Source organism: Megalobrama amblycephala, linkage group LG20, assembly GCF_018812025.1.
Source record: "Megalobrama amblycephala isolate DHTTF-2021 linkage group LG20, ASM1881202v1, whole genome shotgun sequence".
NCBI lineage: Eukaryota > Metazoa > Chordata > Actinopteri > Cypriniformes > Xenocyprididae > Megalobrama > Megalobrama amblycephala.
In genome coordinates, this window is record NC_063063.1 from 12008057 (window position 1) to 12024358 (window position 16302).

A 16302-nucleotide genomic window follows, 5' to 3' on the forward strand; every position below is an offset into this window, starting at 1 on the left:
GGAACAAAACGCAACTGACAAATGCTTTGACTAGCGCTGTCAGTCATGGGAAAACCCCTTAACTGTTAAAAGGATATTGCAGTGGAAATTTAAATATATTTTTTATTATGAACATAGGACTAACCTGAAGGAAAATGCTAAATCTGAATGCAGGTAATAAACTCGCTCAATCGATCTCTTTCTCGTAATACTCTTCTACGTAATACAGTAAGCTTCAATGAACAATATAAATTGAGAAAAAACTGTTTACGTTGCTAAGAGAGGTTGCTAAGGGTGTTGTGTAGTGATACACAGAACCGTTGTGTGAAGCGGTCATAGCCGTGTTTTATCGTGAATAAAACACAGCTATTGACCAATCAGAACCAAGGACAGGAACTAACCGTTTTATAATAATAAATAAATGTTGAAGCTGAAAGTTAATTTTAAGGCCTGCCAAGGACCTTATCCTGATACCTAACCATAAAATTCAATAGGATGTCTCTTTTTTTTCTTCACACGACTGTATATATAGTTTTTGGAAGTGAAAAAGAAGAAGTCATATAATTTAAAGTGGAAAAACGTAAATTGACATTTCCAAAATTCTCTGCATGACACTTCACATTTGATGTTTTTTCTCAGTTTTTTCTTATATCAGTTATGTACATTAGGGTTTTATGAACTCCTAATGTTGTTAAATTAATATTTATTGCATTACTTTAGTGTCATATGTGTTACTATGATGGTGTTTAGGATTTGTGTGAATGACACTGTGCACCTTTTATATATTAGTATTTATCTTTTCAACATGTGAAAAGGCTGCCTGTGATGAGCTTTGACTCATCATGTGACTTTCTCATTGTCAGTGTATTACAAAGGTACAAAACAGATATTATTAGTACTAGTTTTAGTATTAGTTGGTTATACCAGTTAATGAAATGCATTTTTACTGTAAATTTAAGTTAAATATGTAAAACATAAAATGTTGCTTCTTTTTACATTTAATTTCTGGCAACCACAGCATTTTTTTTTAACTGTAAATTTAACCTTTTTTTTTTTTTTAGCAGTGTAGTTACTTTAAATGACATTGAAGTAAAAGTTCTAACAAAATGTTTGGTCATGATTATTAATGTTGTTTTTTGCGCTTATATAGAAAATGAAAGCTGTACAAATCTACTTCAGTGTTCTCTGTGGCCTGAGAGGACTGCATGACTTTCACAGCATGATATGAAATTGTCTTTCCTCTTATGCATTTGGTAACTTCCTCTTTCTCTGAGTCGATGAGGTGTGTGCACAAATGTGAAACAGTCAAGTAGAGACTGTTGCTGACACAAGTCTGAATGACATGCTTGTTTACTGAGTTCAGAGAGCAATATTTTCTATCAAATGAAACTAATATACTCTTGACCTGCGCGTAGGATCAATTACTCGAAGGCATCAGATTCTTCACAATCATGCTAAAGCAGTTTAACATCTTAAAGCAGTTTGGAAATGGGGGGAAGTAAGTACTTTCATTTGTTGACTTCAGACTGTTTGTGGTGTTGTATGAGACAGTGTTACAGGAATGTCACTACATGTGACCAAGTTGTGACTGTTTTAAACAGTAGTCTTGCTTATCTTTTGTAGCAAAACAAAATTTTAATATAATTGATAGCTGTCTGATTTCTCCTAACATGACTCACTTGTGATGAAAGATAGTCTGAAAGATAGTCTGATAGGCTGTTCACAATTAATATGTCTATAACTTTAGCACTTTTTCAGACATTGACTGGTTACTTTATTTCAGTCTGAGTCTTGTTTCAATTGTTCAAGCCTGAGGAAACAGCTAGGGTTGACTGTAAAAACAAAATGTCACGCAAACAATGCGTACCAATATTAGAATTTTGATTTCAATGACATTTGTACTCTCATGCTTACATACATTTATTATTATGTAGAGTCTTAATAACTTGACAGTGATTAGGAGATTGTTTTGAAAGAGGCCGTGAGTAAAGTTGGAAGTTTTTAGTTGCTGGAGCACATCTGCAGGTTGCACAGAACAAGATGACGTTAACAGGATATTAATAAACTTCTTAACCCCAGACTCAAAGCAGAGACAATACCTTGCTGATAAAATTGTTTGTGTGACCTTTGAAGCAGAAAACGTATACCACGTACAGCTTGTGGTTGTTGAGATCCTATGGAACAGGCTATACAATTCATAATAGCTATAGAATAGCCATTACTTAGTATTTTACAAAAGTTTGTAAAATCAGAAAGATTTTTTTTAAAGGAATTAATACTTTTTATTCAGCAAAGATACATTAAATTGATCAAAAGTGACAGTAAAGACAGTTATAATGTTACAAGGTTTCAAATAAATGCTATGCGTCAAGGTTTCCACAAAAATTCTGAGCAAAATGGCTGTTTTCAACATTAAGTATAATAATAATAAGAAGAAATGTTTCTTGAGCACCAAATATTATAATGATTTTGAAGGATTATGACACAATGAAGACTGGAGTAATGATTCTGAAAATTCAGCTTTAGAATAAATTACTTATAATAATATATATAACCATGGTCCCCTTCTCAGTCACACAAAAATGGCCTCTCATGTGTTTGTGTTCTTGGTTGCTTTTAGAAACACTGCAAACATAGGAAATTACATATATCTCTGAGATGACTTTTAAGGCTACAGATGATGATGAAGTTTGTGTATCTACTTATTATAAATGCTGAACAATAGATTGTGGTTAAGCGAGAGAGTAAAATGGTTTGTGCTTCAGCCTTCAGTCCACTTCCCCTCTGCCCACTTTGGCCTGTTTTCTACAGCAGTCGTGGCTCTCTAATTTTAGTTTTGGGTGCTTTGGTTAGGCTATATGGTGAATGGTTTGTTATGTGCATCTTTTGCTTGGATAAAGTGTTGACTTTTTTATGAATTCAGAATTTAATACTAACCCTAACCCTTATTTGCAGTTCTATTTTGTTTATATGTGATCCCTCTCTTTATAAGTCAAATATGTTTATACAACAGTTAGTTCTGGTCTTTGAATTTGATCACCAGGCAGCTCTCCAAGAGTGCATATATACAGTCCAACAACACTTGGATTTCAGTGTTCATGTGTATCACAGTCAATCTGTGTATTAGTGGATTTTCAGTGACTCTTCGCACAGGTTACATTGTTACACTAGTAGCTGTTGACAAGTGACATGTTGAATCATTCGTTCAACCGATTCATTCACACACAGTGATTCATTCAGGAATATAACAATGGCTGCATTTGAAATTGCATAATCTCCGAGGTTTGTCTTTTGAATAAGTACTTATTTTGCATCTGTTAAAAAAATAATATGTGTATTATGAATAAAATCCACATGTACTACATTTGTCATGTGACCTATCAGCGTCAATTACATCGCTTCACTGTCATTCACAACACCTCTCCATGGCTTGATGGGATAATAAAGTGTCCATTGGATGCACACTTGCTGGAAGTAGTAGGTCTTCTAGGTACTTTTTATCTACTCATTTGAATACTTTGAAGTCAGACACACTACTCTTTTCTCAAACTGTTGTAAGGATGTAAGTATATTCATATGCAGCCACTGTCTTTATAAGTCAGTCATTGAATCATTCATTCAACCAGTTCACTCAAAAATATTGATTCATTCAGGAATGAAACAGTCTTTATGGGCCCTATCATACATCAGGCACAAAGTGATGCCAGGTGTGATGCAAGTGCTTTTTGCTAGTTTCAGGTCGACGCAGTTATCATTTTCACTTCCGGCGCCCACGTTGTTTATGGGTGCAAATGCACTTGTACCCATCTTTTTGCCCATGAGCGTGCTGGTTTGAAAATGAGGTGTATTCAGGCGCATTGTTGGCGTGTTGCTATTTTGAGGCAACTGAAAATGACTGCGCCATTGACCAACAAAAACCTGGTCTAAAGTATCACAGTATTTATTTGTTTTGTTGTTGTTATTTAAAGGGTACATTAGTAATATGTGCCTATAGGTGCAGCACATAGACATTTTTAAATATTGAAAATAAAAGGAATCCTCTTTGGAGAAGTGTTTAGTCTTTCTGCTTGCAAATTCTGCCATGTAAATAGTTAAAGTGAATGGGAGATGAGATTGGTTTATTGCAAGTTACACTCAAAACACACCCATGACTCATTAAGAGACTAGGTACAACCCTTTTGGACCTGGTGCGCTGACCATTTTTTCCATCGTTAAACTAGCAAAAGAGGATTCGGACATGCTCTAAGTGCATCTGCCCCATGCGCTTAGATTGTTAAAATAGGGCCCTATGAGTGAGTCATTGAATTATTCATTTAGGCCAATTTGTTCACTCACTGCGGTTTAGTTTGTAACTGTTTTTATTAAGTAAATACAATTTACTCAGTATTAACTTCTTGCTTATAGAACTTATAATTAAGCAATATTACATTTACATGTCACTGTTGGTCTGAATATCAAACACAGCTGTGATTACTTGTGGAGGTTGCCATCAGTATAATGCAAGAAATCTTCAAGGTAATTTGTTTCTGTTTTGTAGGTCACAAGATGCAACTGACCTTCTTTCAGAGGATCTGGTATTGGTGAGGCATTTCTACCACTATTACACCTTAACTATTAAATCTGCATAAACCACAGTTGTTGAGATGCCTTCATACACACTGTGTTAACAGTATTTGGATACAGGGCCCTGTAAATGAATGCTCCATCTGGTTGCTTTAAGGTGGAACAACGTGTGGAGCCAGCCAAGAAAGCTGCCCAGATCATTCATAAGAAGTTGGTAGGCTGCCTGCAGAGTCAGCAGGGACTGGACTCAGAGAGGCGGATGGTAAGCTGAGCCCTTATTCAATCATGTGGTTTATAAGTGTGTTGGCACAGATTTTGAAGCAGTTGCTGTATATGAAAAGTGAGTAACGTTCACAGAGACAAATGAATTGGTCATATGATGAAATGCTGTGGCTGTGAAGATCATCTACATAGACCACCGTCACAGTGGATGGTGGGATTTCTTCCAATAGTCTATCTTGGCCTACCATTTTGTGAAGCTGATCCCAAATTGCTCCAGGGGTGATAGAGAGTCCCTGAATCTGTCCTCTGAGGTTTCCTCATGTCTGTGTATAGATAATTATGTCTAGACAAAAAGTTTTGGATATGCTTCAAATATGTGGCAGCTGCTCAGAAGTGCTAAATGCAGGCCTTCATTTTGTTCTTATTCTTCAAGAACATTCTTCATTTTCTTTCTCTTTGTAAAATAGGTTTAGGTGAGGAAAATCTGCTCCATTTCTCTGATTTTTGCTCAGTTTTCCTCTCTTTTTTCCCCTCATTTGCATCAGGCTATGAAATCACACAGTTATGTTACATTTGTCCCTTAGCAGTGTAAACTAATAGTTCTAAAGCAGAACTATCAAAAACGTGACATTCAGTACTTCCTTATTTCCTCACTCACTTTGCTCATTCATATTTTTCATTATTTACAGAAAAAGTTACCCCTCATGATGCTCTCTGTCAGCATGGCTGAGAGCTTTAAAGATTTTGATGGTGAATCCTCTATAAGGTGAGTATTTTAATACTTTAACACAAATATCTTGCATGATACTGATGTAAATGTTGATTTACAGTCAGAGTTAAGAGTAAATAGCAATGTAGCACAGTTGCCTTGGAAATACACCATTTACAGTCTGTTTCTACACACTCCTAACCTTCCTGCAGAAAAGTTCTGGAAATGTGCTGCTTCATGCAAAATTTCCTGGCACGGACTCTGGCTGACTTTGAGATGAAGTTGGAGAAAGAAGTTCTTGTGCCTCTGAATAAGCTCAGTGAGGTAGCTTTTTTCTTACTACCAAACCATATGAACTGAAACAGACAGTATTCATGACCTATACATGACCGACGTTATCTATGCAGGAGGACCTGCCAGAGATCTTGAAAAACAAGAAACAGTTTGCTAAACTTACAACAGACTGGAATAATGCTCGCGTCAGGTGAATTTCTTATTTTTGACAACAATGTGTCTCAAACTTCTCTTTCAACATAAATCACAACTTCATTGCAATCCTCTTTTATGAAGATATATTTGTGTCATGAACAGTTATGCAATGTGTGTCCTCTACATGCACTCTCACTTTTAGATCTCAGACCAGCACAGGCCCACAGGCTAAGCAGGACGGACTAAGAGAGGATGTAGAGGAGGCCTGGAAGAGACTGGAGTCTATCAAGGTTAAAGTTTGTTTTTTCACTGGTCCCAGACTGATTATGCTACCGTGGCCTAGTTCTGACATGAAACTCTAGATGGCACAGCCTGATAGGTTCTTTAAATGCAATTTGCTAGCAATCACATCATTTACTACATGGCACAAGCTGATTGTCCTCTCCAGTGAGATTGCTTGCTCAACATTTAAATGATCTGGTTCAGTGTTCGCTGGTCCTGCAGCATGCTATTAGAGGTCCTCTGAACCCCTCCACCTACCCCAGCTCCACCTGTCTAGATCTGCTACGGATTTATGTGTGCCTATTCATGCAGCAGCATATCTTACATGCTCACAGCAACATGTCTGTTTATCTATTAGGCAGTAGAAAGTCCATACAGTGTGCGTATCAGATCTAGTCCGTCAAGACCAAACACATTTACAATGTCATATACATTAACATGCTAAAATTATTCAGAGAGTTATCATGATTGGACTATATTTTGCTATTCTCATTCTAACCAACTACTTTTAGATAGCCATTCTCTACTCAGCACTATGAAACAGGATTTTTCTAACCTATGGTTTTGATAAAATCAAATTTGGCTACCAAAATGAAACTCTACAGCACATGTGTCAAACTCCGCTGCGGGATGGCCACTGTCCTGGAGAGTTTAGCTCCAACCAGCTCCTAAACTCTCCAGGACATTGGCTCACCAGGAACTGAGTTTAACACCCCTGCTTTACAGCTTGTTCAAATTTAGCTCATATCATTTGCTGATCTTATTTCCTCTCTCTGCTTTTCATACTGTCTTAAGGCCAAAAAAATCATGGTGAAAAAAGTCAGCTAAACAATCCTTGTAGTTTTGATAAGCTGACATAAAAATGTGTGATTTTCATCAGATTTTCTCAAGCCTCAATATTTTTAAGGAATGCACAGGAAAGAAATCAATAAACCAATATATTTTCTTTCTCTCAGGATCAGTACTCTGCAGACCTCTATCATTTTGCCACTAAAGAGGATGAGTATGCCAGCTATTTCATTCGTGTGAGTACCTATGCACTGTAAACAGTACTACTAACTGATAAAGATTGAGTACACTGCAATTAAAGGATTAGTTCACTTTCAAATAAACTTTTCCTGATAATTTACTCACCCCCATGTCATCCAAGATGTTCATGTCTTTCTTTCTTCAGTCCAAAGTTAATTAAGGTTTTTGATGAAAACATTCCAGGATTATTCTCCTTATAGTGGACTTCAATGGACTCCAAACAGTTGAAGGTCAAAATTACAGTTTCAGTGCAGCTTCAAAGGGCTTTAAACGATACCAGATGAGGAATAAGGGTCTTATCTAGCGAAACGATCGGTCATTTTCGAAAAAAATACAACAGTACGTATATGCTTTATATAAACAGATGATTGCATTGCACATGCTTCCGCTTTCCCGCTGTATGTCCTACGACTTCCCTATTCTACTTACGGAAAAAAACGAAACTGGCGCCGCATTCGTTGTGTAAGTTGAATATGGAAGACGTAGGACATTCAGCGTAAGCTATATTTTGTAGTTTTGTAATTTTGACCTTCAACCATTTGGAGGCCATTGAAGTCTACTATAAGAATAATCCTGGAATGTTTTCATCAAAAACCTTAATTTCTTTTCAACTGAAGAAAAAACGACATGAACATCTTGGATGACATGGGGGTGAGTAAATTATCAGGAACACTTTTTTTTGAAAGTGGACTAATCCTTTAAAGTCAATTAAATCATTGATGCAACTTAAAACAATTACATTTTCTGAATGAGGAGTTTAGTTTTATTTTTGTGTAGCTCAACATTTTTGAGTAAACCCTTATACTTAAATTATTTTTAAGTTTACTGAGCGATATAAAGTGACGTCATCCATGTCACGTCATTGCCGATGTTACCGACGTAACTAACATTATCAGAAGAATCCATTCAACATTAAATTGAGTTGCAGCAGATTTCAAGTTCCCACCATGCTTTGCGTCACACTCTGTAAGGGAGAATAAATGTTGAAATTGAGTGTTATTTTGTGTGTTTTTGCACAAGATTAATCCAGGGGAAGATGTGTTATTGTTTAATGTTCTGTTATTTATGTATTTAAAGGTGCTTTAAGTGTTGTCACGCATTTTTAGGCCAAAACATTTTTTTGTCACATACAGCAAACATCTCCTCACTATCCGCTAGCTGCCTGTCCCCTGAACACACAGTAAAAAAAACGCGGTCTCTGTAGTCGCCACAAGCTCCAAAAATGGCAATAAAAACAGACTGGTGCAGCCTGGACCACTAAACATAATAAACACGTTCCAGCCAATAACCGACAAGAATGATTTTAAATGCGCGTTCATGACTGTTTCAGGAAGCACGGAGGGGAGGGGGAGGAAGAGGAGGAGGGAGGGTCTAGTTAGCCTCTGTTTTGTTTGACAACACTTCGAACGTCAACAGGAAGTTACTCCACCCAGGATCACTTAGAGCACCTTTAAATGTGTTTCTGTGATGAAGTTTTGTAGGGTTACCATCATGGTAAAGAGTAGTGCCTGTGGTTAGGTTGGGAACAGGCTGCAAAACTTCAAGGCTATAAATACTGCATGTTGATTAACAGTTCATGCAAGTAAATAGTGATAGTTTCTTTGATGGTTACATTAGCGCATGATGGTGTGCTTTTGATAACAAACACTTAACCGTAAAGATTAGGTGTTAGTTTATTCAATATTTCAATTCAATTGTAATTACTGAATTTGTGTAGTATAAAATAATTTTTAAGTTCTACTAAAATAACCTTTGCGTTGTTTACTTTTATGTTTTGAGTATTCTGAACTTATTGGGTTTTACAACCACTGCATCAAAATAACTGAAAAATAAGAACATTACATATGATATAAACAACAGTTTTAAGTACAGTGGACTTAAACATTAAATAAAATTATTATTTTTTTAGTTTGACTTAATTGTTACTTATAATTATTGTTTACTTTAAAAATTTGAGTTGCATTACTTACATTTTTTGAGGTAGTCGGTGTCTACAATAAAATGTATTAGATTTTACAGTGTGTCCTTACCTCCACAGGCTAATTAGAAATGCTCAAGTACCCCTTTTAATCAATACCAAAATAGAATTGTTCCTTTTAAGTCCTTTTACACTAGATATCATTCATTATTATCATTATAATTTATAAAATGGCCCATTATTACAGCAATTAGATTTTAATCTACAAATTTGTACCCGATCCATTCGCCAAACTGCTTATCCTCACTGCTCACGGGTTATTTATTTATTTTTTATGTTTTTTTTTTTTTCAGCACACAGTGTATTTAACTGTTTGCCTGGCATTTTATGTTATTTGTATTATGTGTACACAATTATTTCTTTACTTTAGTGATTTATATATAAATATATCTACATATCTTCTTATGAATTATATTTCATTGTCCTGAGATGACTTCTTGGAATGTTTTCAGTCATTTTAATAATATTAATAAGAAAATAAAACATAAGGGAAAAATATAAATGTGACTTATGAGCTTGTTTGTCTTTCTGACAGCTTCTAGAGCTGCAAGCTGAATATCACAAGGCCTCACATGAATTCCTGGAGAAAAACATAACAGAGCTCAAAGAGAGTCACAGCAACACAGGTGAGCAGAGGAAAATGATGTTTAGCAGTGATTTCAGTATCTAAACATTTGCAAATGCGTATTGTCTGTTTGAATGTAGAGCCCCAAGTGAGTTCATCAGAAAATAAGGTATTCGGAGAGCCTCTGCTGTCTCACCTTGAGAGTTGTGGGAAAAAGATTGCTGTCCCTATTGAAGAGTGCGTAAGCATGCTGCTTCGTACAGGACTCAGGGAAGAGGTAAGCGTACACTTGTTTTTAAAAGCCACATATGCAGCTTTGCACCTACACACAAAGAATTGCACACCCACATAACTGCATGCCCACTATAATCAGTATATTGTTTTGCTTTTTGACTCACATCTTCACTATCTCTCACTATCTATCTTTATAAATATCATCTAGGGGTTGTTCAGACTAGCAGCTGCTGCATCTGTTGTGAAAAAACTGAAAAACTGTCTGGATTCAGGGACAGTCGACCAGAATGAGTTCAGTTCTGACCCACATGCTGTGGCAGGTGAAAGGCCACTGTAACTCTTTTTGTTTTTTTGTGTGACAGACTAACTTTTTGGTTTCACTTTATTTTATAGTACGTGTACTTTCAATAGTACGTGTACTTACCAAAAAAGTACTGAATAATATAAGGTAACAACATGGATTAAGATTAGGTTTAGAGGTAGTTTCTGGACTAGCACCTGGTTATTACCTAGTTATTGTAATTACTACAATAAGTATATGTTATGCGAAAAAGGACTGTAAAATAAAGTGCTACCAACTTTTGTTGAATCTATGATTCATTTTAAAAGTGCAACCTGAGTTATGAGCGTAGTCCAAGTTAACAGAGAACATTCTCAGAACTTTGACTCTCAATGTTATGAATAAAACCTTCTTCCTGTAACGTTAATAGAACGTTTGTTCAAAGTTATGGGGTCTTTCATTATGTTATCAAAACGTTAGTACAAAAACATTATTTATACATTGTTCATGGAACGTTCTTCTGAAACATTTTTAGTTGGACATTAGTCTAATGTTTTTAAAGGGATAGTTCACCCAAAAATGGAAGTTCTGTCATGATTTACTCAGTAGTTCCGTTCCAAACCTGTAATGAATTTCTTTGCTCTGCTGAACACAAAGGAAGATATTTGGAAGAATGTCAGTAACCAAACAGATCTCGCCCCCATTTACTACCATAGTATTTATTTTTCCTACTATGGTAGTCAATCTTCCTTTGTGTTCAGCAGAACAAAGAAATTCATACAGGTTTGGAACTACTTGAGGGTGAGTAAATGACGACAGAACTTTCATTTTTGGGTGAACTATCCCTTTAAATATTACAACTTACTATTTGTTTCAGATGGTTCAGAGAACATTCAGATGTAACATTTTGATGTTTTTAAAACATTTAGAAAACTGGATGTTTTGAACCTACAGAGAACATTCAGAAATAACATTTTCATTACTTAATGGGAACGTTAGAAAAATGTATTTTTGTTAGCTCAGAAATTGGCTGATGCTTTAACTGACAATAATGGGAAAAGTGCATTGTGTTACACCAAATGTGGTTGCTATATGTGGTTGAGGTGATAAACTGCAGCATATATACAAAAAAACCCAGATGTTTCTAGGATCCTCCGTTGTCTATTATAGTAACATTTCAGCCATCATTTATACACGTGGTTCAAACTCGTTTGATTTTCTTCCATGGAACACAAAATTAGAAGTTTAGTAGAATGTTCGAGCTGCTCTTTTTTTCATACAGTGATAGTGAATTGGGACAGACACTATTGAGCTCTAAAATGACTAAAATACACCATAAACATCTGTGTGCTACATTCAAAGTCTTGTGAAGCCACATAGCTTTGTGTATGGAACATTTTTAAAAGTCAAAAGTCAACTGAAATCCTTCCCCATTGTAGCAAAAATCTCATTCCCATTTCATGTCTGCATAAATTCATCAGGTTTGACATCAGTGGTTATAATGTGTCTCATCATTAACATCAAAACCGTCTCAATACATCTTACCAAAATTATTATTATTATTTTGAAGATTTAAATAACATTTTTGGAGCTTGTCAGTTTTATTCCCGATTCGCTTTCATTGTAGGGAAAAAAAGGTATTCTGCTAAACAACTTCTTTTGTGTTACATGCAGTGTTGGGGGTAACGCATTACAAGTAACTTGAGTTATGTAATCAGATTACTTTTTTCATGTAACTAGTAAAGTAACAGATTACTTTTTCAATTTACAGCAAAATATCTAAGTTACTTTTTCAAATAAGTAACGCAAGTTACTTTTTCACATTTATTGACTGACAGCTCTCCTGTCCTCATGTTGAGAGAAATAGGGTAAGTCCAGAGGCGTTGTGTGCGCTGTGTGAACATGGTGATTTTGCCAAGTAAGACATGTTTCTGGATCAACATTTTTTGTTGATCCGGGAACAACATTCCAGTCTGAAAATTTAGTCTTAACCATATTCCTACCCCTAAACCTAATCCTACCCAAAACTTATCCCTAAAATCAGAGGGGAAAGATATGTGAATAACATTGATGTAGAAGCACCTAACCCTGGTTGCAAGCCTAAACTTGACATAAACGCTAAACTTGTCCCTCAAATCTGATTGGTTGATTGGAATGTTGTTCCAGAATCAACAAAGATGTTAATCCAGGAACATGTCTTACTTGGCAAAATCACAGTAACAGTGTGAACATGATGGTTATTGTAGTTCTTGACTAAATGTGAACATGCATTTACTCATCTCACTTGTACAAAAAACATTCAGTATTCCTCAAAAGGAATAAAAACAGTGAAATGCAATTTAAGAATTTCATGTAAACCTGTAATAATTAAATTACACAAAGATACTTTATGTATTTAATCTCACTTTATTAACCAATGTCTTTGCTGCTGATCTAATTCAACCATACTAATAAGCAAAAATGACTTTAGATTAGATTTATAATTAAAAGTGTGATCTTCCTTCTCCTGTATCCTATTCTATTTTAATCCAGAATGGCTTGAAAGGGCCTTAATATTTGCCAAAAATAGAACTTTTTTTTTTTTTTGGTTATTATAAAACAAAGAAGCAAGCCCAGCCCAGGTGAGAAAAAGTAACGCAAAAGTAATGTAACACATTACTTTTACTTTTCATGAAAAGTAACTAAGTATTGCAATTAGTTCCTTTTTTTAGGAAGTATCGCAATATTGTAATGCATTACTTTTAAAAGTAATTTTCCCCAAAACTGGTTACATGGAACAAAGAAAGTCATGCGGGTTTGGAACAATGTAAAAATGTTGCTTTAGCGTAAACTACTTCTTTCATTTTTAGCAGGTTTGATTGGCACAAATGCAAATACTATTAAAAATATTTAAACTTGTTTTGTTTGCGCTGTCTTTCCAGGGGCTCTTAAGTGTTACTTGAGGGAATTGCCTGAACCGCTCATGACAGTTGAGCTATATAATGACTGGTTCAAAGCTGCAGGGTAAGTCTATATGTGGCTTGTTTGTTTCTGTATCAATGGTGTTAAAACACCTCAGGTACTGAGTTTCAATCCATTTTAAAATTGTAGAGAAAAAGAAACAGATGAAAAATTGAAGCAGCTTCGGATAGTGTTGCAAAAACTTCCCACGGAAAACTATAACAACCTCAGGTACGGTAGATTTTCAACTCTAAATCTACCCCAAACTATTAATGTTCAAGTTCACACCAAACTTTCACTGTCTAGGTCTATCTTTGACTTCATCTCTCTCTCCATCAGATACCTTGTCCAGTTTCTGTCACACTTGTCAGAGCAGCAAGCAGTAAATAAGATGACACCCAGCAATATTGCCATAGTGCTTGGGCCTAATCTACTGTGGCCTCGCTGTGAGGAGTCAGTATAGCACACACAAACACAAGTCTGGACTTCTCAACTGTGCATCCACAACTCAATCTCCTAAATTATCCCTCTACTTTTCTCTATTTCAGAGAGACATCATTGCTAACCATGGCATCCGCATCTTCGGTCCAAGTTGTGACTGTCATAGAGCCGCTCATACAGTATTCCAAGAGCCTCTTCCCCGAAGGTACAGGAACATTACACAAGTCATTGTTCATCTCATTTCATGAAGTTTATATAAAAATTTCCAAATAAATTAAATGTACTTTTAGAGGCTGATTTCGAGATCCCAGAACAACCTGAAAGCCCGATTCCGACGATATCCCCGAGATCTCTTTCTGACAGCGTCTTTTCCTCTCTCTCTTTCTCCTCTGGTCGACCATCCCTATCAAAAACTGACAGGTAGTGAACCTCCTTTATAATTTCTAAGGTCAAGACTCTTTACTGAATAAGTTAAGTTTACAAAAGTCTTGTTTTGGCTGTGCTTATTTCAGCTCTGCATCATCTGAGGATTTCGGTGGGACAGTAGTTGTTAAAGCTGCTCAGGTGAACCGTGATGCTGTTTTGTGGGACAACACCAATTCTGATTCAGTCGCTCAACCACCTACACAGAATCACATCCCTTCGGCACTTCCTCGTTACACTCCGGTACTCGCCCAAAGCCAATCGCAGACTAAGCCGAAGAGCTTCAACCAATCAGAGCCAATTCAGGAGTCGTCCTCCCAGTCCCAGGAGCCCACGCTGAAGATCGCTGGTCCATATAAACGTACGTCTGCAATTATAGAAGCTTTTTGTGTCATATTATTGTAGTAGAAACTAAATTTGCAGTTGATTTCTACAGCAAGGAGGTCGTTCATCCAGCACAAGACATCAAACCTTGCCAAAGGCCCTCCGGTAAGCCAGACAGGCCCTGTATCCACAGCCCAGACGAGAGTGTTCCCTGTTCCTCTGCCTAGAAGCTCTGAAATAAAAGCACCACCTTCACCAAAGCCCGAAACCACCCAAGCTCCACTACCCGCGTTGCCTGAAGCAGGACCACCAAAGAAACCCCAAGGCAGAAGACCCAAAGTCCCTCCTCCACAACCACCCCAAGCACTGAACAAACAGCTCACCTTTCCAGCTCAGTGAATAGAAAGTGGACTGGAAAAAGGACTGGATTGTGATGACATCTAACAGTTAATGCAGTATCTTCTTTAACCAAAGTTTGGATTTTTCTGTAAGACTTTTTACAGGAAGTCTCTTATGCTCACTAAGGCTACATTTATTTGATCAAAAATATAGTAAAAACAGTAATATTGTGAAATATTATTACAATTTAAAATTTGATATATTCTAAAATGTAATTTATTAATCTTATAGCAAATATTCATTTTCAGCCATTATTCCGGTCTTCGGTGTCATGTGATCTTTCAGAAATCATTCTAATATACTGATTTGGTGCTCAAGAAACATTTCTTATTATCAAAGTTGAAAATAATTGTGTTGCTTAATATTTTTGTGGAAACCTTGATACATTTTTCAGGTTTCTTTGACGAATGTAGAGTTCAAAACTGAACAGCGTTTATTTGAAACAGAAATCTTTTGTAACATTATAAATGTCTTTACTGTCACTTTTGATCAATTTATTAGTTTCTTTAACACTCTTACTGACCCTAAACTTTTGAACTGTAGTGTTTGTCTTTTTGGTTAGCCTCTTTTCTAGTATTTTAGATCTGCTATAGAGATGCAGGGTTTAAGGACTGTCAAACACAAATATAACATAGAACAATCTGACTTCCTTTGGTTTCCGTCTGGGGCGTACTGACGCTTCACATTAGCTATTTATGCATAAGCTTATTCTGAAGCATGACATTTGAAAAGCCATAACAGTCAAATCATGGTCACACTTGTTAAAGCATTTTAAGGCTGATGTTGTTCATAGCTTCTTTTAATGAAAACTTTATTGCTGTCATTGATAACATACATTGCTAATTTGTATATTTCTTGTGCAAAGCCGCACATACGTACAATATGTACATATTATATTGTGATTAAGGGAATGAATGGAGAGGTCAGCTCCTCTGTCATAATAAACAAAACTTAAATTCAAACAAAATTCATATTCATATATCATAATACATTGATAAACATTGGTGGGCATAATATTACTGAATGACGTGTTGATTTGAAGATATTTATCATCTAATAAAGGAAATGAAAGTCATGGTTGCTAATTTTTTCTGTTTTGTTTGTGCTCATGTGAAAACAAAGCACATCACAGCGTTGTGCACCACAGTGACCTGTAGGCCTTCGTCCTGTCTTGTACATATGGCTGGTTTTGCAGGAAATAAGTGTTTAAACTGCCACACAATGTCATTCACAATGAAAATATGAGCTATTAAAACTACATGCAAAGTGTTTTGCAAAGTAAATACAAATTAGCTAGCAGGTATACATCTGTACTTCTACACGGTATCACTGTACACTACATAAGGTTTACTTGAAATGTAAATACTGCAAACTAAAATATTGCATATTTTAATGGCATATTGTTACCATTGTTAGCTAGCTGTGTTTATTGTGCATTACAGAGCAACTGTGGCAGGTTTTATTTCCCTGGAACAAAGCTAATATTTTAGGGATGAGATCAAACA

General features: G+C 36.0%; 1 protein-coding gene across 1 annotated transcript; it reads left to right on the forward strand.

Annotated features, from left to right (window-relative positions):
- Positions 1-1244: 1244 nt before the first annotated feature.
- On the forward strand, positions 1245-15872 carry sh3bp1 (SH3-domain binding protein 1). The gene is made up of 18 exons (XM_048170171.1): positions 1245-1477; positions 4517-4559; positions 4700-4804; positions 5454-5530; positions 5686-5797; positions 5881-5957; positions 6105-6192; positions 7141-7209; positions 9727-9817; positions 9897-10033; positions 10199-10310; positions 13192-13273; positions 13361-13441; positions 13550-13663; positions 13759-13856; positions 13942-14071; positions 14164-14435; positions 14511-15872. Exons 1-18 carry the CDS (start codon positions 1431-1433, stop codon positions 14795-14797), a joined length of 2022 nt encoding a protein of 673 aa, XP_048026128.1. The 5' UTR covers positions 1245-1430; the 3' UTR covers positions 14798-15872.
- The last annotated feature ends 430 nt before the right edge of the window (positions 15873-16302 follow it).

Excerpts from the sequence above, each read along its gene's own strand:
- sh3bp1 (XM_048170171.1), top strand. The coding sequence starts at position 1,431 with ATGCTAAAGCAGTTTAACATCTTAAAGCAGTTTGGAAATGGGGGGAA. Across the intron at positions 5,531-5,685 it reads GATGGTGAATCCTCTATAAG|AAAAGTTCTGGAAATGTGCT; the intron begins GTGAGTATTTTA and ends ACCTTCCTGCAG. Across the intron at positions 6,193-7,140 it reads AGAGACTGGAGTCTATCAAG|GATCAGTACTCTGCAGACCT; the intron begins GTTAAAGTTTGT and ends TCTTTCTCTCAG.